This window comes from Equus caballus, chromosome 10 (assembly GCF_041296265.1).
Source record: "Equus caballus isolate H_3958 breed thoroughbred chromosome 10, TB-T2T, whole genome shotgun sequence".
Lineage (NCBI taxonomy): Eukaryota > Metazoa > Chordata > Mammalia > Perissodactyla > Equidae > Equus > Equus caballus.
The window spans coordinates 15,718,108-15,739,381 of record NC_091693.1 but is presented as its reverse complement, the minus strand read 5'-3'; the positions used below and the strand labels follow the sequence as shown (position 1 = coordinate 15,739,381).

Here is a 21,274-nt window from a genome sequence, read left to right as displayed (position 1 = left end):
CAAATTTAAGTTAATTAAAAGTCAATGCCTTAAAAACACTGACTTCCTCAAACTAGCCACTTGTGAGTGCTCAACGGGCCCCCCGTCTCGGGACCCTGCTCGAGGTTATTTTCCCCGGAGGTGTTTCCCATCCCCCACTTCCGAATGGTCCCTAACGCCTGGAAGGTTCCATGGCGGTGTTCACGGGGTCAGAATCCCTCCAGGATCTACCCTCAGTCCTTCTTGCTGCAGTTTTCAGACTTCCTCTGTCTGTCTGCCGAAGAGAGGCTGTTGCCAACCCTGCAATTATTTCCAAGAGTAGCCGCCCAGGGGAGAGAGCCTCAGTTTCCCCACACGGTCCTCGTTCTGATGGGAATTCCGTATGCGGCAGGAGCGGAGTTCAGCCCTCAAAGGGATTCTGATGGGATTCTGATGAACCCCAGGAGCAAAGGCTTTGCCAGCAGCGCGAGGCAGGGCATGGAGCAAAGCCGGTTATTCTGGATTTTCCAGTTCCTAAAGCTTCTCTCCCTCTCTCTCAAATAATGACTGATTCCTTTTGCGTTACTAAAAGAAAAGTCGAGGTTTATTAGAGAAAATTTAGACAGTGTGGACTCAAAGTAAGAGCGTAAAATTCAACCCTGTTCCAACCACGCAGAGAGAGTCACGGCTCATACCAGAGAGCCGGGCTCGCATCCTCCGACCTGCAGCCTTCTTCCTCCCCAGCCCCAGAGGGCAGCTCTGATTGGTCCAGGCCTCCCAGGCGGTCCCACTCTTCTGGCCAGGGATTGGTTGAGCGATGGGCGGTGCTGGCCAATGAGACGCGAGGAGAGGCTGCTGGGGAAGCTCCCCGGGGATGCAGCGGGCTGTTTCTCTAGGTCTGGATCCGGCTGTGATGCTCAGCACGCAGCAGCCGTCTTGGCACCAGCCTGAGGAGGATGCCAACCTGTGGAGGAAAACAGAACAGCAGAGAACCAGAACCAGACCATCCAGTTTTTGGTTTTTAATCCCAGCCTGGGGAGTGGGGGTGGGAGGGGCTTTCTGCTCTTGGCCCCTGAAGCATCCTCGCCACCACGTTTTTATATACTGACGGATTCTCTCATTGACTGGACCCTGCTCAGGTTCTTCTGAATTGTTTTCCCACTACCCCCGCCTTTGAGATTTCTGTGCTCACCTCTGCGTTGTTCGATTTTAGCAAGAATCCTCCTGAGCCAGTTTAACCAGAACCCCCTACCCTTGATATGGAATCATCCTCCATATCTGATGGGATTCCTGACCCTCCACCAGGCCCCGGATGATGTCTGATCACCCTGGCCTGCCTCCAGCAAGATCCTGTTAGGTTGGTTTAGCCAGAATCCCCCCTTATCTTTGATGTGTCATCTTAGTAATTTTCCATCGACTGACTCCACTCTGCTCCTTGGCTAGACATCCCCACGCGCCCGTGCCTCTTCAGAGCTGAGCCCCAGCTCGCTCCCTCGCCCCAAGACCCCACTGTGGTGGTCCCTATACTCTGGCAATGCCCCTCCCCTCGAATAAAGCCTGCCGTCTCGTGCTTCAACAGGTGCCATTGAGTAATTTTTGTCTTTACCACTTAGAATATTATTTTTTCCTTTAACAATTCACCCATTCGTCCCTTCATGAATTTAACTGGTTCCTGAAAATCCTGCCACAGAGAGTTGGGGAAATGAAAACACTTTTTTTCTATAAAAATCTTAAATTATTTTTTTTCGTGGTGAAACACACATGCATTTACCATTTCAACCATTTTAAAGTGCACGGTTTAGTGACATTTAATACGCTCATGGTGTTGTGCAACCATCACCTCTGTCTAGTTCCAGAACATTCTTATCACGCCAAAGGGAACTTTGAACCCATTAAACAGTCACTCCCCACTCCCCCTCCCCCCAGGCCCTGGCCACGACTAGTCTGCTTTCTGTTCTATGGATTTACCTATTCTGGACATTTCATGTAAATGGACTCCTACAGTATGTGGTCTTTTGTGTCTGGCTTCTTTCACTCAGCAAAATGTTTTCAAGGCTCTTCCACATTGGAGCCTGGAGCAGCACCTCGTTCCTTTTTATGGCTGTATAATATTCCATTGAATGCACACACCCCATTTGATTTATCCGTTCACAGTGGATGGACATTTGGGTTGTTCCCACTTTTTGGTGAATTGGGCTGCCCTGAGCATTCGGGTCAAGTCTGTCCGAGTTCCTGTTTTCTGATTATCTACCAGGGAGGGGACTCCTGGCCCACTTCTTCATTTTTTACTAAGCTGGATTTCAGTAGCACAGGCATCTCCACCCCCCCAGAGCAATCTGTGGCCCGGAGGTTTCTGAGATGTTGCAGCAACTCAAGGTGGCTTGCGCCCCCCTTACTCTGGACAGCAGTGCAGGGGGAGGGTTTGGGGTGGTTTTAGCCCCTCCACCATCTCCATCAGAGCCTCCCTCCCCATTCTCCCATATGGGTAATGGTGGTTTTCTCCACCTTATGTGAAATTTATACAACACTTGTACCAAAACTCTGTCTCCTCGCTTGGCTCCCAGCGCCATGGAATTCACAGATCCGTCCCCCCCAGACAGCTCGTCGCACCCATGGCTGGTAGGAACCGAGATGGCCAGGACTTCTCTGGGGGACCGTCTGTCAATATCCACCACAACGACAGGGGAACACGCTCTCTGATCCAGCGGCTGCACCTCCAGAGTGTGTCCCGATACCGAGGCTGAGTGTGCAAGGTCATTCACCATCACACCGTCACAGGAAAAGGGCAGAAACGGTACAGAAGTGCGTCCACAGGGACCTGGTCAAAAACGTCCTGGACGTCCCCCTCTGGAGTACCACGTGGCTCTAAAAAGACTAAAGAGACTCTCTCTGAATTTCCAGAAACCTTCAGTAACGAAAGCAAGGTGCAGAACAGTGTGTATATGTTACCTACCATGGGAGAAAAAAAATATATATATATATTTGGTGTCTGCGTCAATAAACTTGCCCGAAAGTAGTGCCACAGTTCTCCTCGGTGGAGCAGGAGCCCAGGATGGGAGAGGCAGGTGGAAGAATGGGTCCCCTAAGACATCCAGGTCCTACTCCTGGAACCTGTGAATATGTTCCCTTACATGGCAAAAGGGACTTTGCAGGCATGGTTAAGTTAAGGATCTTGAGTTGGGAGGTTACCCTGCACGGTCCCGGTGGGCCCTAAATGTAATCACGTGTCCTCAAAAGGGAAAGAGGGAGGCAAGGAGGTCAAAGGAGGAACGAGGCCCTGGGATGCTGGGCTGTGAGCCAAGCAATGCAGGCAGCTTCGAGAAGCTGGAAAAGGCCAGAAAGGATTTTCCGCTGGGGCCTCCAGAAGGAACACAGTCCTGCCCACACCTTAAGTTTAGCCCTGGAAGACTCACTTCAGATTTCTTTCTTTCTTTTTTGGTGAGGAAGATTGGCCCTGAGTGACCATCTGTGCCCATCTTCTTCTATTTTGTATGTGGGATGCGACCACAGCGTGGCTTGATGAGCCGTGTGTAGGTCCGCGCTCGAGATTTGAACCCGCAAACCCCAGCCCGTGGGAGCGGAGGGCGAGAACTTAACCACCACGCCACTGGGTGGGCCCCTCACTTCCGATTTCTGATCTCCAGAACTGGAAGAGATTAATTTTGTGTTTTTCAAGCCACTAAGTTCGTGGTAGTACAATTCCCCCATCGAAAGCGTACCTTCTAATGGTTTTTGGTGTATTACATTATTAATTTTTAAAAATTGTGGGGAAACAGAGATGACAAAAAATTTGCCATCTTAGCCCATTTTTAAGTGCACAACCTAGTGGCATTAATTCCACTCAGATGCTGTGCAATTATCCCCTTGCAAAAGAACGGCGCTGGACCCTTAGCTCATATCCGATGTGCAAAGCAACTCAAAATGGGCCCCTGACAATTTTTCCTAACTTTTGACTCGGGGATGCTTATCTATTACCTAGTTAAAAAAATGAAAAAGAGAGAGAAAAATAAGATGCGCTGGGGACTCGTGTTCTCCTTGCCTTCTTGATTCAGGTTCCTGCCTCCACGGCTCTGATTCTGATCCATGAGGTGGCCAATCAGCCTCTCCCCAATTCCCCCCAAAAGACCCCCTCGCACGCAACCACTGGAGGTGTAATAAATAAAGTTTAATGGGGCGTTTGGGGGCTGAGAACAGACAAACGGTCGATGCGGCAGCTATGGTAAGTAGTACCCCCACTCATCTCCCTTGGCCTCCCGACCCCGAGGAGACCCACCGGCCTTGGCGCCCCTCCCTCCTCCTTCCCATCTCTTCCCTGTCCTTTCTGGGATCCGCAGTCTCTCATCTCTGTCCAGAGCGCATCCCAAATCCTTCTTTTTCTTGCAGAACAGCTCCTGCCTGGCTCTCCTGTCTGGCATCGTGGCCACAGCTCTTATCTTCCTAAGGCATTTCCTCCAGCAGACAGCTGTGTGAGCGGAATTCTGGCGCCTGCCCCCAAGCTCGCAGGCCGTCTTAAAGGGAACACATCAGGTGTATCTGAGCGGCTCAGCCTCCGGGTCCGGGGCCGCACCCATCCTGGTCTGAGGGCACCGTGTCCCCCACACAGCATCGCTTCCTCCTTGTTTCGGAGACGACGTCTTCCTTTCCTTGGCAGGTCCCGGCCCCCACTCTCCAGCATCGTCTCGGTCCCAGGACACTGCAGATGCTCTCCTGGGGCCCCGAGTCTCGGTGGGAGGAGGTGTCTGGAACTGACAGCCTCCAGGAGCTGCTCCTGTTCCTCCGATGGCCCTAGGCAGCTGAGTTCCAGCCTCTGGTTCTCTTTTAGTGACAAATCTCGTGACCACAGAGATTTGACAGATACAGAGATTTAGACGCTCGAAGGCCAGAGCTCAAATTCTTACAAAACTTCTCCGGCAGTTGGAACATCCCGTGTGGCCCCCACTATGCAGGAGAGGATTAACTTTTGCCCAAAGAGAGATTTCGTCCTTTGCCCCTGGCTCCCGGGAAGTAACCTTGAAGTCCCTAGAATGTTCTGGCTGCCGGGAGTCTTTGTTTACTGGGGCCATGGACCACACCAAACAGTTTACACCAACAGTGCAATTGATGGTGGTGACCTTGGGCCACACAATATCGGCTCAACCCCTGGAGATGCCGGACACTAAGGTCAGCTACGTGAATGGTCAGCCGAGTCTACCTGATTGACCCCAATGACAACTCCCGAGACTGAGGCTCAGCGGGGCTTCCCTGGCCGCTAGCAAGTCGGCAATACTCTGTGTGCTGTCACACGTCACTGCCGGGAGAAGTGAGCGCTGCCCGTATGACACCACTGGGAGTGGACACCTGGGAGCTCACGCCAGTGTCTCCTGGACCCTGCGGCCCTATGTTGGGGCCAATGAGTCGTTTTCCCCTTGCCGATCTTAATCTCATCCTTTCATTTTAATAAACCTAAATGTGTGTGTAACAGCTTTTCTGAATTCTGGGAGGCCTTCTAAGGAGGGACAGAAGCCGAGGGTGGTCTTGGGGACCCCTGAACTTGCACCCGCTCACTGCGTCGTGAGGTAGAGGGGACGTTCCTGAGGTCTGGCACTGGGAGAGTGGCCAGTGTCTTTCAAGGGAGTGAGGCTGCATCCACTGGCGTGGGGGGGTGGGTTCTCCAGCTGTGAGGCCCACGTCCCCACCAGCTCCAGTCTCTCTCCCACTCAGGCCCGATGCTGTCACCTTGTGCCCTCTGTCGGGGTTTCCTGGGGAGAGCTGGCACCACAGTTCACAGCTGAATAGGAGACAGTCTGGAAGGGGGACATTCAAACCTTAGCCTCCGGATCCTTTGGAACACAATCTTCCTGAGAAGCCCAGGGTGCAGAGAGCGCAGGCCCGGCCCCTCCCCATCCCTAGAAGCCAAGGCAGCACTTCCCAAGGTGCGGGGGGCGTGAGTGGGGGGAATGCAGACCCCCAGGCCCCAGGGCGGACTCCCCCCCACCCCACACACCCTCCTCAGCTCCACCATCACACTTACGCCATTAGCGGAAGGGTTGTAACTGGCCTGACCTGCGGAGACAGGAGGAGGCGTTGTCAGGAATGATGACAATACTCAGAGGCACAGGAGGAAGACACACGGGGGTGTCAGGGCCCCTCGAGCTCTAAGTCCCCACTCTGCTCCCGACGTGGGGAGCCACTTCCCTTGGTGGTTTATACACGTGTCAGACAGGACCGGGGTCTCTTCTTCCCCCACTTATTCATTCAGTTATTAAGTATAAATAAATAGTTATTGGGCACAGGCTTTGGAACCAGATGGAAGGGTTCAGGTCCCAGCTCTGTCTTTCGGGAGCTGTGTGACCTTGGCCAACTGACTTAACCTCTCTGTGCCTCAGTTTCCTCAACCATCAAACAGGGATTGATTCAGCAAACAGGGAATGTCTACTTGGCCCCGGGGGCGTTCTACGTGCTGTGGACACAGCTGTGAACACGACAGACGCAGACTCTGCTCTCATGGAGCTCATGTTCATCATCATCATCATCGTCGTCATCGTAACAACAGCAATAATAATTACAGCTGATATAGATCCAGCAAGTGTGGCTTAGAAGGTGCCAAAGGCTGCACCTGTATCACCAGGCACAGTTATTCCCCTTGCACAGATGGGGAAACTGAGTCACAGAGCGTAAGTCACCCGCCCATAGCGACATAATTAATAAGGCAGCAGAGCAGGGGCCCACATCCCCCGGAGATGACACATTCAGCAAACACTTCCTCCAGCGCCTCCTTCGAGACCGGCCCAGCGCCCCATGGTGCTGGGGACGCAGCTGTGACTGTGACGGCCGCAGCTGTACCCTCCTGGGGCTCCCAGCCCACTCGGGAGACGGGCAAGTCCCCACGTGGTGACGACCCAGAGTGGGCAAGGCTGGGGTGGGGGAGCCCAGAGTGGGCGCTTGGCTCATCCTGGGGGGTCGGGGTGGGCTTCCTGGAGGAAGGGGTCTGCAGCTGGGATGTGATGGGGCAGTTCCGTGTAGCAGGTGAGGGAACAAGCTTTGAGGTCAACAGAACTGCCTTCCACTTCTGCCTGCCCAGCTGTGCACTGGCAGGCAGGGAACTTCACCTCTCTGAGCACACACTTCCTCATGTGTAAAATGGGGTCATGTCGGGACCCGCCTTGCAGGGGGGCTAGGAGCCTTGGAAGAGCTGTGCACAGACCGTGCTGGCCTGCAGGAAGGGCTCAGCAAAATACGGCTCTTTGGGTTACAGAATGAGCCGGATGACTTCGCCAGAAGGAGCCACGGGAAGGGTGTTCCAGGCAGGGGAACAGCCTGTGCAAAGCCCCAGAGATAAGAGACCATCAGGCTCTTTTCGAGTCGGGGATCAGGGTCCCAGTCCCCACCCCGTCCTCCTTCCCGTGAGAGCAGCTGAGCGGTTACTCCCGAGCCGGGCAGGCGGAGGAGGGCTGGGCGGCTACGCTCACTCCGCCCTCCATCCATCCCGCGGGGGCATCTGTGTCGCCTGAATTAAAAGCCAAAGTCCCCACTGTGCCCTTAAGCCCTGCAGGATCCGCCCCCACTCCCTAAATATTTATAAAATGAATCAAGGATCCAAAGGACAAGACTCCCCGGTCTTGGTGTCCTCGTCTGTGAACGGGGAACCTCATGGTGTGGGGGTGAGGAGGTGGGGAGAGGCTGCCACCTGAAGGGCTTGGCACAGAGCCTGGCGCATAGTAGGTGTTCAATGATGGCGACTGTGGGGATGCTCATTCAGGACAGCCACGGGGGTGGGGGGAGATGTGCCAAAGAGGAGGGGACTCACGGGAGTTTCTGGACCACAGGAAATAAATGAGGAATGCGAGCAGGGCCACCCCAGCCACGATTACCACAGTCAGGACGGCGATTGTCGTTGGGGACCAGCTTGCTGCTGACGGCTCCCCGGAAGGTCCTGCTGGAAGAGAGGGAAGCAGGACTCAGGTTCTGAGACTTTTGGGGTTTTTCACCTGCCTCACAAACATTATCCCTCATTCCTTTACGAAGCTGCCATTCTGCCTCCCTTAGTCCCTGTGATGGACGTGTCCCCACTCTCTGGTTCCTCAGATGGGACTTTGACCCGGGTGTGGCCAGTCGGAGCACTCCATTCTCCCCGGCTGCTGTGATTGGTTCATAAGGGGCTGTGACCTAAGTTGAGCCAATGAGAGCCAGCCTTGGGACTTTGGCTAGAGCTTTTGAAAGTGGTATATTCTTTCCCCTCGGATTACTAAACTGGTGGGATGTGAGTCTGCAGATGTGGAGGGCTAGCCTGCCTTCCTGAGGGGAGAGTCTGCCTGAGAAGAAAGGCAGCTTAGAGAAAAGCAAAGACAAGAGAGGTAAAGAAAAGTTCTCGGGTTACACAGTCGGAGCACCTGGATCTAACCATACCTGAAGGTGAATTTTCAATAAAATATTGCTCTTGCTTGGACTATTTTGAGTTGTGTTTCTATCAATTGCAACTGACAGAGTTCTGTCTAATGCACTTAGAAAGGCCTTTCTGAGTCCCAGGGAAAGAGGCATTGCACAACTACCCCAGCCTGGCTTTGCAGGGGGGTGCATCCAGGCAGCTGTTCCAATGGTACAGATGTTGAGTTAACAGAGAGTAAAGCTGACCCCATGGGTCCTTTCATGAGGGGGCCTAGGGGAAGGATGGGAGTAGAGAGCATTCCTGTGGCTGAGGGACCTCCTTCACCAGGGACCTCAGACGAAATCCTGCTGCGACCTCCTCCTTTGGTCCCTCTGTTCTCCCCACCCAGGTGGCTCCTCACCTCTAACCAGGACAGTCAGTTCTGCCTGGCTAGTCCCCAGGGTGTTGGTGACACGGCAGATGAAAGTCGTGTTGATCAAATCATCCACTGTATGAATCAGGAGCCGGCTGCCCTGGGCCACAGCAGAGGGTGGCAGGGGACCCCTGGTCCTGAAAGAGACAAATGGGTGAGAAGTATCCTCTGCTGGAGGCCTAGAGTGACAGGGGGGTTGAGCAGTCACCAGATGCCAGGAACTCAGGCACCCTCACAGCACTTGCTCCATCAGAGACGACTGAGCAGGTTGTGCAAGGTGACCAAGGAGGCGGCACAGCCCAGAGGTTAAGGGGACCCAGTGTGGGGCCAGATGCTGATTCGAGAGCTGCCTGTGTGGCCTCGTGTGACCTGGGAAAATGACGGCACCTGTGTGGGCCCAACTGATCTTTGACCCGGGTGTGGCGAGAATGTTGACTGTGCCCAAGTGTGGGGACCACACGGGATGAAGGTAAGTCCTGGGCACTCAGCAGGCACATTGCAAAGAGCAGGCGTGGGCACTCGGACTAAACCACCTTGGAAACCATGTGTGCGGGTTGGGAATTTTGCTGGAGCCCAAAGACGACTACTCTCTTTCTTTCCACTTTCCTGTGCACCCCTCCTCCCTCAGACCCAGGGGTCCAGCCCCCAGCCCCTCCTCCCTCAGACCCAGGGGTCCAGGCCCCCAGCCCCTCCTCCCTCAGACCCAGGGGTCCAGGCCCCCAGCCCCTCCTCCCTCAGACCCAGGAGTCCAGGCCCCCAGCCCCTCCTCCCTCAGACCCAGGGGTCCAGGCCCCCAGCCCCTCCTCCCTCAGACCCAGGAGTCCAGGTCCACCCGGGACTCACGTGCTCCAGTCATAGCCTGTGGGCTCCGGGTTGCTGCGGACGTCACAGCTCAGGGTGGCCTCACTACGGCCGAGGTACCAGTTGTCATCATAGCCAGAGATGGAGACTTCAGGGGGGTCTGGGGGAAACAGATGCAGGGGCTCAGAGACTGGGAGCCTTCAGAGCCACCTAAAGATGTGTGAGATTCCTGTCACAGCAGGGAAAGGCCTCAGCGGGTTTCTGGAACAGCCTGAGCTGGAGAGGCCTGTGCGGCGTCTGCAGCAACGGGTTCACTCCAGGAACAGAAGCCTGGGCAGCTCGGCAGAGTGGGAGACAGCGGGGCAGAGACGGCTTCTCAGGACCTGGCTCTCTCTACTTTTCCCGGGTAGCCAGGGCCTGGTGTTCTGGGAATGTCCTCTGAGAAAAGGCCTCTTGGACCCCCGTAACACACAGGAGAACATTCAAGGCTCTTACAAGTCCCGCAGGAAAGAATTCCTGATGACCCCGCCTCAGCCTGCTGCTTAGCCATCCCAAACATGATTGACAAGGAAGACTTTCCAAAGCCCAGAGGGGGAAGGCCAGTGAGACAGTGTTTTTTTGTGGGGGGGAACCAGTGTACATCCCCTCCTCCCTCAGACCCACTGGCAATGTTGAGGGGGTCCAGTGTAGACAGTGCCTGAGGGGATCAGGGAGGGAGTATTCAGTACAGACAATGATAGGAGGACAGAGCCCCAGACAAGCCAGAGTAGACAATATTGTGGCAGAGGGGGGTGTAGACTGCATGGTGGGGACAGTGTAGACAGTTCTCCAGGGGGATCAGTGTAGACAATGAGGGGCGGAGGCAGTCTAGGAGCGGGTCCCGTCCTCGCTCACACTTTGGCACACTCACGGAGCACGGTGAGTTTCACCGGCAGCTGGACGGGCTCCTCGAAACTCTCGTGTTCCACCTGGCAGGTGACATTCTTGCCGTCCTCCTGGCTTGAGGATGTCAGGGTTAAGAGGCTGATGACAGTGGTTGTGCCGGGCAGGGGTCCCGGCACCTGGCTCTCGTTGGCCTTCTCGTTGAGGGGTGAGGGCCAGGAGATGCGGGCGGGCGGGCGGCCCCCTTTGGAGATGCAACGGGCCACGGGCACGGGCTCCGGGCTGAGCCACCGGCTGAGGGGGACCTCCAGGCTCTCAGCCTCGTTCTGGGGCTGGGCTGGGAGAGGAGCAAAAGGGACGGGTCACTCCTGGCCTGCAGTCACTCAACAAACATCTTGGCAGCCGAGGAAGGCAGCGAACGGAGGGGATGGGACGGCTAGGTTCAAACCCCAGCTCCGTCCCTGAGTGGTGGGGTGGCCTTGGGCAAGTCCGTGCCTCGGTCTCCTTGTCTATCCACTGGGGATCATGAGAGGATCCCAGGCAACGAGAAGATGCAGGCAAAGCTCTGAAAATGGGACTTGGCACAAAATAAGTCCTCACTAAATATTAGTCTTATTGGTTAATTGACAACATTGCCTGGCTCTGGGATGGGCAACGTGGGGGACCCAGGGAGGACTGAGACAGCCCAGCCCTGCCTTCACGGGGTGCACAGGCCAAGCGGAAGACAGACTTCCCCAAACAGTGATGACCCAGAGTGGGCGAGGCTGGGATGGGGGAACCCAGATGGGGTGCCTGAGTCTGGGGGTGTCAGGGAGGGCTTCACGGAGGAGAGGATGGCCGAGCCATGCCCCGGAGGTTGAGGGGGAAGTGACGGGCTCAAGGTCACAGTCATAGACGATGGAGTTGGGTTTTCACACAAGATCTGTCTGACTCGAAAACCATCTTGAGGGGCCGACACCGTGGCCGAGTGGTTAAGTTTGCCCGCTCCGCTTTGGGGGCCCAGGGTTTCACCGGTTCAGATCCTAGGCGCGGACATGGCACCGCTCGCCAGGCCATGCTGAGGTGGCGTCCCACATGCCACAACTAGAAGGACCTACAACTAAAATATACAACTATGCACTGGGGGGCTTTGGGGAGGAAAAAAAAGGAGGAGGATTGGCAACAGATTTTAGCTCGGGGCCAATCTTTCTCACCAAAAAGCACACTTTAAAAAAAAAAAAAAAGATGATGTAATCTAATTCTTAAAGAAAAAAAAAAAACCAAAACCATCTTGACCATCTCTTGTCCACCATTCTGGGGATTCCCTTCCCCGTTATCACCTGGGCTACCGTTTACTGAAGATTTCTCTGTAACTTGACTCACTCCTTCTGTTTTCCTCTCACCCTAAACCGGAAGTCCCAGATTTGCCGAAATGACAAGAGCCGCCTCTGCTTGGGCCCCAGGTGCCCGGCACCAACCCAAGGATCCAACGTTGCGCGAGTGCCTCCCGCAGGGCCTGGAGTAGCTCTGGGCACAAGAGCAAAAGATAGATGCCAGCTCTCAGGAATCCTCGGAGTGGTCTCCATTTCACAGATGAGGAAACTGAGGCACAGAGACTTCTTAGTCTCCCAGAGGAGGGCCTGTCCCGTTCTGCCAGGATTCCGTGACAACGCCAGAGCGCATCTGGGCTCCCGGGGATCAGCGCGGCTCTCCTTCCAGCCTCAACTCTCGCTTCCTCCCCGAGGTCCCACCGACAGCCCACAGCTAGGAGGAGCCCACGCGCCCTCTGCTCCAGGCGCGTCCCCTGGATCAACCCCAGGGAGGCCCCGGACCACGTTCCCAGGGCTGCAGGTTCTTCCTGACGCTCTGATGGAGATGGGGGAACGCGGATCCGAAATGAAGCCACCTGCCCGAGCTGGGAGTGAGTGGCGGAGCTGGGATGCAAACTGCGGTGGCCCCACTTTCCAGGCGCCCCCTCATACTCAGCGCCCCCCTCGCCCCCGGGATGTCCTGCCCTCGGGCTCCAGGGTCTTTACCTCCCTCCACCATCTTCCGGGCCTCCAGCCCCTCCTCCTCTGCACCCCACGCCCCATCACTGCTCTCCCTCCTTCTTTCGTCCCCATCTCTGCAGGGCGCCCCCTCTCTCCCTCCCGGGCGCGCCCCCCTCTCGGCTCGCCCGTCCTCCCCCCACCCCCTGCGCCCTCCCCGCGCCCTCCCCGCCCCCTAGCTCACCGAGTACGCGGAGCCGGGTGCTCGCGCTCCGGCTGCCCTCCGGGAACATCGCGAACTGGCAGGTGTAGTTGGCCTCGTCCTCCGCGCGCAAGTCGCGCACGGCCAGCGACGCGTTCCGCAGCTTCTCGCCCGGCCTGGCGGCCACGAACTCCAGCCGCCCGGGCTCGGGGAAGCTGGGGCCCTGCGTGGGGTGGAAGACGGCCACGCTGCGCGCGCCCCCCGCCGGCTCCCGCCGCAGCCACGTCACCAGCGTCACCAGCGCGTCCTGCTCGGGCGGCGGCTGCAGGTGGCACGGCAGCGTCGCGGTGTCGCCCAGGAAACCGCGCACCTGCGCCGGGGCCAGCACGCCCACCGTCCCGGTCCCTGCGGGGAAGGCGAGGCCGGTCACCCCCGGGCGTCCCCGGGGCGGATGGGGCTGGGCTGGGTCTGCACTGGGGTCGCCCCCCTTCACTGGCCTGTTAGCACCCTATTTCCTCCATCTCAGCATCATCGATTTTTTTTTTTTTTACGCGGTGGTAAATATTGTGGTTTAAAAAAAAGGAATTTGCCATTTGAACCATTTTAAAGTGCGCGGTTCAGTGGCATTAAGGACATTCACGAGGCTGTGCAACCATCTGTCTAGTTCCAGAACTTTTTCATCACAGTGGGGAGGGGGGGAGATTATAGCTCAAGGATTTTGGGTCCCTTCGGCTCTGCTGTGAAGCGTCAGGCAGGCTCCTTAACCTCTCTGATTCTTGTTCCTAGTTTGTAAAATCACACATCTCTCAGCATCTGGTCCTTAAACAGCTCCTGAAGGCCTCACTTTATAGATGGGGAAACTGAGGCACAGAGTCGTTCGCTCCAGGTCACCCAGAGGGGAAATGGCAGAGGTGGCATTTGAACCCCGGGCAGTCTGCAGCCCAGAGTCCTGACATCGGCTCCACCGGCTCCACGTGAAATCCTCCTGCCTAGAGCCCAGGCGCAGAGTAGGCCTCCATACGGGTTGGCTCTTAGTGGCGTCAATAAACACGATGCTGTGCACCCCTATTAGTAACAATAAGGGTAATGGAGAAGGTGGGAGGGGCCAAGCTCATTGAACCCAGGCCTGCCACTCACTGGCTGTGTGCCTTCAGGCAGGTGGCTTCACCCCTCTGAGCCTCAGTTTCCTCATCTGTAAAGTGGGGTGGTTGTAATTTAACAGCGTTGTTGGGAGGACTAAATGATGAAATCTAGGTGAACAGATTCCCACACGCCAGGCACTCGATATAGACGAATGATTCCTGTCCTTACGGGGAAGAGGAAGCTGGGGGGCAGCGGGCAGGGGTGCCGCGTGGCAGGAAGGCACAGTCGGCACAGGGGACTGGGGAATGGTGAACGGTGTAATCTGGGTTCGAATGCCACCTCTACCGTTGATGTGCTGTGCAGCTCTGGGCAAGTGAATCTCCTTCTCTGGTGGTTTCCTCCACAGAGGGCAAGGTCCCCTCCCAGGCAAGGCTGCCATGAGGATGAAATTGGATGAAGTGGCCTTTCTCTTGGTGGCGTGTTCCCCATGGAATAACCACACCAGGCACTGAGCTGTCCCTTATGTGTGGCCTCCTCCGACCCTCCCCACGGCCCCATGAGATCTGCACCCACATTTTCATCCCCCTTGGACACAGGGGCCAAGGGAGCCTCGGAGGGGCAAGCCACCGGCCTGGGCTAACCAGCAAGCGAGCGGCAGAGCCCGGGGTGAGCCCCAGGCCTGAGCCACTCTGTGCCCAGGCTCTCCTGCCCTGGTAGAGGGCGCTCTGCTACCGCTTCCTGCTGGGCGCCCTGGGCCAGTTACTTCCCCTCTCTGTGCCTCGGTCTCCTGGTCTGTCACAATCGGACCCAGGATGGGGATGTCCTTAAAGGGCTTTAGATTGGTGGCTCTCGGTGACCTCCTCAGCCTCGGCACCCTCTTTTCTGGAGAAGTGCCCAGCGTTCTGATGATGGCCTTTGGGGGAAGGCTGAGATGAGGGGCTCCGGCTTCATCTGGTATGGTTATCGCTCCCTTGAATTAGCACTATTATCGTCGTTGCCAAGGGCATCTGACGTTACTCAGCATCTTCCCAAGACACGGTCTTCCAAGGTAGGCAGGATCCCCACCCCCACCCCCACCCCCAGCACTTGTTACAGAACAGAGAGTTTAGGGAACTTTCCTGACCTCACACAGGAATTACAGGCTGAAAGCAGTTCTGAACCCCGGGGCCTTCTGACCTCAGAGCTGGATCCCCAGTACTCAGAACCCTGCCTGACACACAGAAGATGCTCCACAAAGTGTCTGGGATGAATGCATGCATGAATGAATAAATGAATGAATGAATGACCACGCCCTTAGGGCCAGACATTTGGGGTCAGCAGGTGAGCTGGGTTTTGTACCACTGCCCCCTTTTCCCCCCCATCCAGCGCCCTCCGTGCCACAGCAGGAGGACGAGGGGAGCAGCATGAGTCAGCCTCCGCGACGTTTTTCTTGGAGCCTGACTCATCCTTCGAAAATGTCCCCAGAGAGGTTTCCAGGAGACCGACGGGAGAGTCGGTGTCCCAGGTCCTTCAACCCTGGGGCGGGGGAGGGGGGGGCAGTGGGGGAGCGAAGGGCAGTGCGCCCGGCCTTGGGGAGGCCGAGGCCGAGCACGCGGCTGGCGGGGAGGGAGCGGCGAGCAGGGGCCGCCCTGGGGCGCGGGGTCACTCACCGGCTCCCGGGGTCGCCCAGCACAGCGGCGACAGCAGCGACAGCAGCAGCGGCGGCCACGCCGGGCGAGCGCGCAGGGCCATGCTCGCGGTGCTCCGCGCGCTGGGCGGCCGGGCAGGGGCGCGCCGCCGCCGCCTCCTCTTGGCTCCTGAACTTGGCTGCACGAATCCCTGTCCCCCCGGGGGCCGCGCGCCGCCGCCGCCAGAGCCCGAGGGCGGGGAGGGGACGCCCAGCTCCTCCGCCTCCTGGCTGATGGCGAAGCAGGAAGGCACCCGGCGGGAGTCCCCGGTGGTGTCTGCGCGCCCTCTGCGCCTGCGCTGGCACCTGCCTCTGACGCCGCCGCCGCCGCCGCCCCGCAGAGCTTTGTGTGTGGGCATCCCGGTTTGATGGGCGAGGAAACTGAGGCACGCGACTGAGAGAGGCGGCGACTTTCTAAAGCTCGCGGCTGGAAGTGACAGAGGTGAGATTCGAACCCAGGATGGGGGACAGATGCTGCGTTCTCAGCCACCGGGCTGTCCTTCCCCTCAGTTTAAACCTCCGGGCTCGCCATAAGAAATGACGAAATCCGGCTATTTGTGACAACATGGACTGACCTGGAGGGGATTATGTTGAGTGAAATAAGTCAGAGAGAGAGAGTCAAATACCATATGATCTCAATCATAAGTAGAAGATAAAAAACAATGACAAAAAAACCACACATAGCATTGGAGATTGGACTGGTGGTTACCATAGGGGAAGGGGGGAGGGCTAAAGGAGTGATTAGGGTCACATGTGAGGGGATGCACTATAATTAGTGTTCGGGTGGTGAACATGATGTAATGTACACAGAATTCAAAATATGATGTACATCCGGGAAAAAAAAACCAAAAAAAAACCTCCGGACTTTGGAGCCAGACAATGGCTGGACTCATATGGGGCAAGTTGCTCATCCTCTTGGGGGGGAGCTCAGTTTCCTCATCTGAAGAAGAGACGTAATCATAGGACTCACCTCACAGGCTTAAACAAGCCGCCGCTTAGCCAATGCTGGGTGTACGGTTTCTACTCAATAAACAGCAGCTGCGACAATAACAACACTAACAGCTACTATGGCGGCTTTACAGTTATCCTCAAGTAAGGAGGTTGATGAGAATGGTGGTCCATTCAGTCTTCATTCAACACACAGTTAGGGAGCCTGGTGGTATCGCAGGCACAGGGGATGCGGCAGAAAATAATACAGACAGAGGTCCCTGCCTTCACGAAGCGGTGTTCTATCCGAGGGAGATGGGCCATGAATAGATTAATACGCAGAATGCCATCGTGTTGGGAGGTGATAATGGTTAGGGAGCAACATAGAGCAGCAAGAAGGATGAGAGACAGGGAGAGACAGAGAAATGAGAGAGCAATGGAGAGAGACACACACTCAGAGATAGTGCCTGGGAGATAGAGAGAAATAGACACCAAGATGAGAGAGACAGAAACACAAAGATAGAGCGAGATGAGAGGGACACGAGAAGTGACAGATCCGGAGAACTGTAGGCTCAGGTATAAGCCTGGGAGACTTCCTGGTCCCCAGCCTTGGCCATCCTGGCTGTGCCCCCCACCTCGACCCACTAGTAGCATCCCCCTATCTTTCTAGAAAATTCCTCCTTTGGATACTGGCCAGTTTGGAGCGTCCTGTGCCCTGCTGCCCCCTCTGACATGGACCCGAGGCCCACTCAAGGCACACAGCATGGGTGCCCTGCTCTGATCTTGGCGTCTCTTGTCCTGGGTGTGTGTAGGTGGATTTCTGAATGGAAACATGGAGGCCGGTCTCTGGGAAACCTCAGAATTTTCTGGCACCCTTGTTCTGGGCAACTGAGTTCTCTGTAAATCTGGAACCTGCGGTTGCTGCTATGTTCCTCTTCTGGACCATGCCGTCACCCTCCGGGGTTTCCCCCTCTTCCCAGGGCTTCCCAGCCTCCGTGACTCCAGCAGCCTCCTCTGAGAGCTCTGGATGGTCAGAGGCTGCCCCCCTTCCCTGTTGATGCTTGGGCTTCAGATTTGGGGTCCGCCTCACCCCATACTCTGGGCATCTGACTCCTCGGTGATGGGAACAGAGCCTCTGTCTGAAAACAAACCATTGGAGCCTTGGCCCTGAACAATTTCACGTCACGGGAATGATACAGGCTGCCTGCCGCTGAAGCTCCAAAGCGGGGGTCAAGGCAGGGCCAAGGGTCAGGGATGGGGTGAAGGTTAGGGATGGAGACTGAGATGGGATTCAGAAAAGGGAGGGTCTCAGAGATGGAGCTAGGATGAGGAGAGGGTCAGAGGGAGGGGAAGGACTTCAGTGGTTGGCATTCCCGGGCCAAAAAAACCCCAAAGTTGAGTCAATAAATACTTGGGATGCTGTCAAAATTGCTGAATTAAACAAAGTGTCTTCACTCAGGTCTGCTGAGGCTGGGTGAGGACGCGATGGAAGGAGATTGGTGCCAGCTGGAAGAGGTGGGTTGAGCCAAGGTGTTGTCTGGTTCCCCTGGCATCCCCTCCGCCGGCCCTCCCCGCCTCTGAGCCCTGCTGGGTGGCCTGGGGTCTCATTGAAACCGCCCTCCTCTGGTTCCCACAGCTCCCCGGGCTCCTGCACGTGGCCCTTCGCTGCTTGTATTCATTCCATCCATGTTGAGGGGCGTTGAGCGCCCACGAGGGTCTAGGCTCTGTCCCTGGTGCTGAAGATACAGCCGTGAGCCAGAGAAAAGTTCCCTTCCCGCCTGGGGGTCCTGTGCGGGATGGGAGTTGGGGAGAGAAAGATAACAAACACGTAGACAGGTGCGATGCCGGGGGATGGTAAGAGCTAGGGAGAAAAATAAGACAGGGCGAGGAGACGAGGAAGAATTTCTCCAAAATCCCACCTTTGGGGCTGCCCAACACTTCTGACTCTCCCTCTCTTTCTTCCCCAAGGCAGAAACCAAAAAACTCACCATCTTAGGGTTTCTTGCAGCACGTGCAAGAACTGGGTTTCACTAACCGACTTGCATTTGGAGGGGACAATGCGTCTGAGCAGATGTTTTACAACGGTGGCCTGGTTCATCCCATTGTTCTTCGTCTTTGGTCCCCATAACTTCCCGTCCCAGATGGAGCTGCTCCTTCAGCCATGATCGCAAAATGAAGATGATGTGTGAAGAAGAGCCACAGCCGACCTGTGGTCAATGTGTAAGGTGAGTGAGAAATTGACGATGCGAGTCCCCAAGATTGGGGGGTTGTTTGTTATCGGATCAAAATCTACTGAAAGCTGACTGATAGAAGAATCATCTCTGAGGTGGTGAGTTTCAGCAGGGACCTAAATGAAGGCAGCTCTGCAAATGCATGGGGATACATCTTTCGGGCATGGGGAAACAGCAGTGCAAAGGCCCTGAGGCAGAAACCTGCTTGATGACTTGAGGACCAGCAAAGGGGCCAGTGTGGCTAGAGTGGAGTGATGGGATGTATAAGGAATAGTTCAGAGAGGCGTGAAGGGGCCAGATATCATTGGGACATGGTTAAGTTTCCATCTTATGGAGATGGGAAGACTTTAGAGGGTTTCCAGCTGAGGATGTGACTGGACTTGTGTTGAACAGGATCCCTCTGGCTGCCGCGGGGGAACAAGCTATAGGGGGGCGAGGGTTGACGCAGGGAGCACAGTGATGAGCGACTGTAGTGAGCCAGGGGAGGTGACAGAGAAACGTTCCAGGGTGGTGGGAGGGGAGGAGAGAGCAAGTGGTTGGATTTGAATGCATTTTGAAGATTGGATGTGGGGCATGAGAGAAACTTCTCTTTCTCCCCGATGACCCCAAGGACCTGGCCTGAGGGAAGGAGGAGGCACCTTTGACTGAAACAGGACCAACAGCAGGAGCAGCAGGTTTGGATGGAGAAGCAAGTCTGGGTCCGGACCTAATTGCTCGCTTCTGTGTGTCTCGCGGTCAACACACTAAATTTCTTGAGAGTTGGGACCAGTTCTAGGCACTTTTTTTCACTCAAGGGCTGAAATATCTGTTGAAAGAATAAATAAGTGAATGGATAACTCCAGTAGGCCTGTTACATTTCCTTGGAGTTCATCCCATTGATGCTACGGTTTTCCAACTTCTGGATCCAAAAGAATCACCCGGAAGCTGGTATAATTCAGCCAATCTGAGTCTGTTCCTTGTTCTTCCCTCCCCCACTGAAAACATAAATAGTAGCATTGTTCTGCCTCCTTCCTGTTTTTTTTACTTTGCAAGATATCCTGGTGATCTTTCCACAGAAGGACATAGCAAGCTTCCCCACTCATTCATTCATTCATTCATTCATTCCTTCATTTATTCACAGCCGCGCAGCATTCCATTGCATGCACACACCATGAATTTTGAACCTGTCCTCAGGGCATGGGCCTTTACAGTGTTTTCACCTCTTTCTTGCAAACTGTACTGCCCTGAGTGGCTGTGTCCGTGCCACTCCCCACGTCTGTGATGGTATCAGTTCCATACATTCCTAGAAGCTGACGTGCGAGGCCAAAGGGCATGCACATTTGTGCTTTTAGGGGATGTTGCCAAATGGTCATCCAGCGCTCTTGCCAGCAAAGGAGGGTGGTGGCCGTGCTTCCTGCCCACAGACGTTCGTGGTAGTGACCTGAAGCCTTTAACATTTCAGATGCGAAGCTTTGTCCAAAAGGGTCTGATGTAGGAACCTGGGGTCTGGGGGTGGGGTGGGGAGAGGAGGGAGGGAGGGAGGGAGGGAGGTAGAAAGAGGGAGAGAGAGAAAGAAGAAGAAGCAGGAGGAGAAAAAAGAAGAGGAGAGGAGAGAAGACAGAGAGGCGAGAGGGAGGGAGAGGGAGGTTGGGAATGGTGGGGTGGGGGTGGGGGCTCCATCGTGTGACTCCCTTGGGTCAAATTCCAGTTTCACCAATTAATAGCTGGTGATTCTCAGCAACCTGCATGGATACTCTTGCCTCCTTCTTCTCATCTGTAAGATGAGGAATCATAAAAACGTGGTGATGGTTACACAAGTTATTTAGAAATAAGTTATATGGCTAAAAGTTATTTATTTTGCTACTCAACAAATGGTAGCTATTATTATTATTATTATTATCATTTTTTGGTGAGGAAGATTGGCCCTGAGCTAACATCTGTGCCCATCTTCCTCTATTTTGTATGTGGGATGCCGCCACAGCATGGCTTGATGCGTGATGTGTAGGTCTGTGCCCAGGATCCGAACCTGCAAACCCCAGGCTGCCAAAGTGGAGCACGCAAACTTACCCACTATGCCACCAGGTCCGCCCCTATTATTACTTTTTTATTGAATAAATTTGATGTGTAACATTGTGTAAGTTTAAGGTGTATAACGTGTTACTTTGATACATTGATATATTGTAATATAATTGCCGATGTAGCGAACTTTATCACATTACATCATTGTAATACAATATTATGTCTATATTCATTATACTGTGTGTTAGAGCTCTGTGGCTCATTTACTACTTGTTACAAGTTGTACCCTTAAACACCATCACTCCTATCCCCTCCCCCATCCCCTGGTGACCCCCATTTTACTCTCTGTTTTTCATAGATTTAACTTCTTTAGATTTCACATATAAGTGAGATCACACAGTACTAGTCATTCTCTCTCTGACTTATCTGGCTTAGCAGAAAGCACTCAACGTCCATCCCTCTTGTCACAAATGGGAGGATATCTTCCTTTCTCATGGCTGAATAATATTCCATTGTATATATATATAGACCACATCTTCTTTATCCATTCCTCCGTTGATGGACACGTAGGTTGTTTCCATATCTTGGCTATTGGGAATAATGCTGCGATGAACGTGGGGGTCCAGGGATCTCATTGAAATCCTGTTTTCATTTGCTTTGGATATAAACCCAGAAGTGGAATTGCTGGATCGTATGGTAGATCTATTTTTAATTTTCTGAGGAGCCTCCATATTGTTTTCCATAGCAGTTGGACCAATTTACAGTCCCACCAACAGTGCACA

At 54.9% G+C, this 21,274-nt stretch overlaps 1 protein-coding gene and 1 long non-coding RNA gene across 8 annotated transcripts; one reads left to right on the top strand and one right to left on the bottom strand.

Annotated features, from left to right (window-relative positions):
* Positions 1-533: 533 nt before the first annotated feature.
* Positions 534-15,695, bottom strand: LOC100070567 (poliovirus receptor homolog). 6 transcript variants are annotated; one of them, XM_023649868.2, is made up of 8 exons: positions 15,320-15,695; positions 12,630-12,992; positions 10,447-10,755; positions 9,579-9,696; positions 8,724-8,872; positions 7,745-7,873; positions 5,969-6,000; positions 534-922 (listed from the first exon to the last, which is right to left on the bottom strand). In XM_023649868.2, exons 1-8 carry the CDS (start codon positions 15,693-15,695, stop codon positions 851-853), a joined length of 1,548 nt encoding a protein of 515 aa, XP_023505636.1. In that variant the 3' UTR covers positions 534-850. The 6 variants fall into 6 exon arrangements, with proteins under 6 accessions (XP_023505636.1, XP_070080714.1, XP_070080716.1 ...); XM_070224613.1 differs by having other exon boundaries at positions 7,745-7,870; XM_023649867.2 differs by lacking the exon at positions 534-922 and adding an exon at positions 4,103-5,741.
* On the top strand, positions 15,640-20,720 carry LOC102147479 (uncharacterized). Of its 2 annotated transcripts, XR_001377550.3 has the most exons (5): positions 15,640-15,778; positions 17,723-17,778; positions 18,405-18,488; positions 19,105-19,168; positions 20,455-20,720. It is a non-coding gene; the product is annotated as an uncharacterized lncRNA (long non-coding RNA). The 2 variants fall into 2 exon arrangements; XR_287831.4 differs by lacking the exon at positions 20,455-20,720 and having other exon boundaries at positions 19,105-19,335.
* The last annotated feature ends 554 nt before the right edge of the window (positions 20,721-21,274 follow it).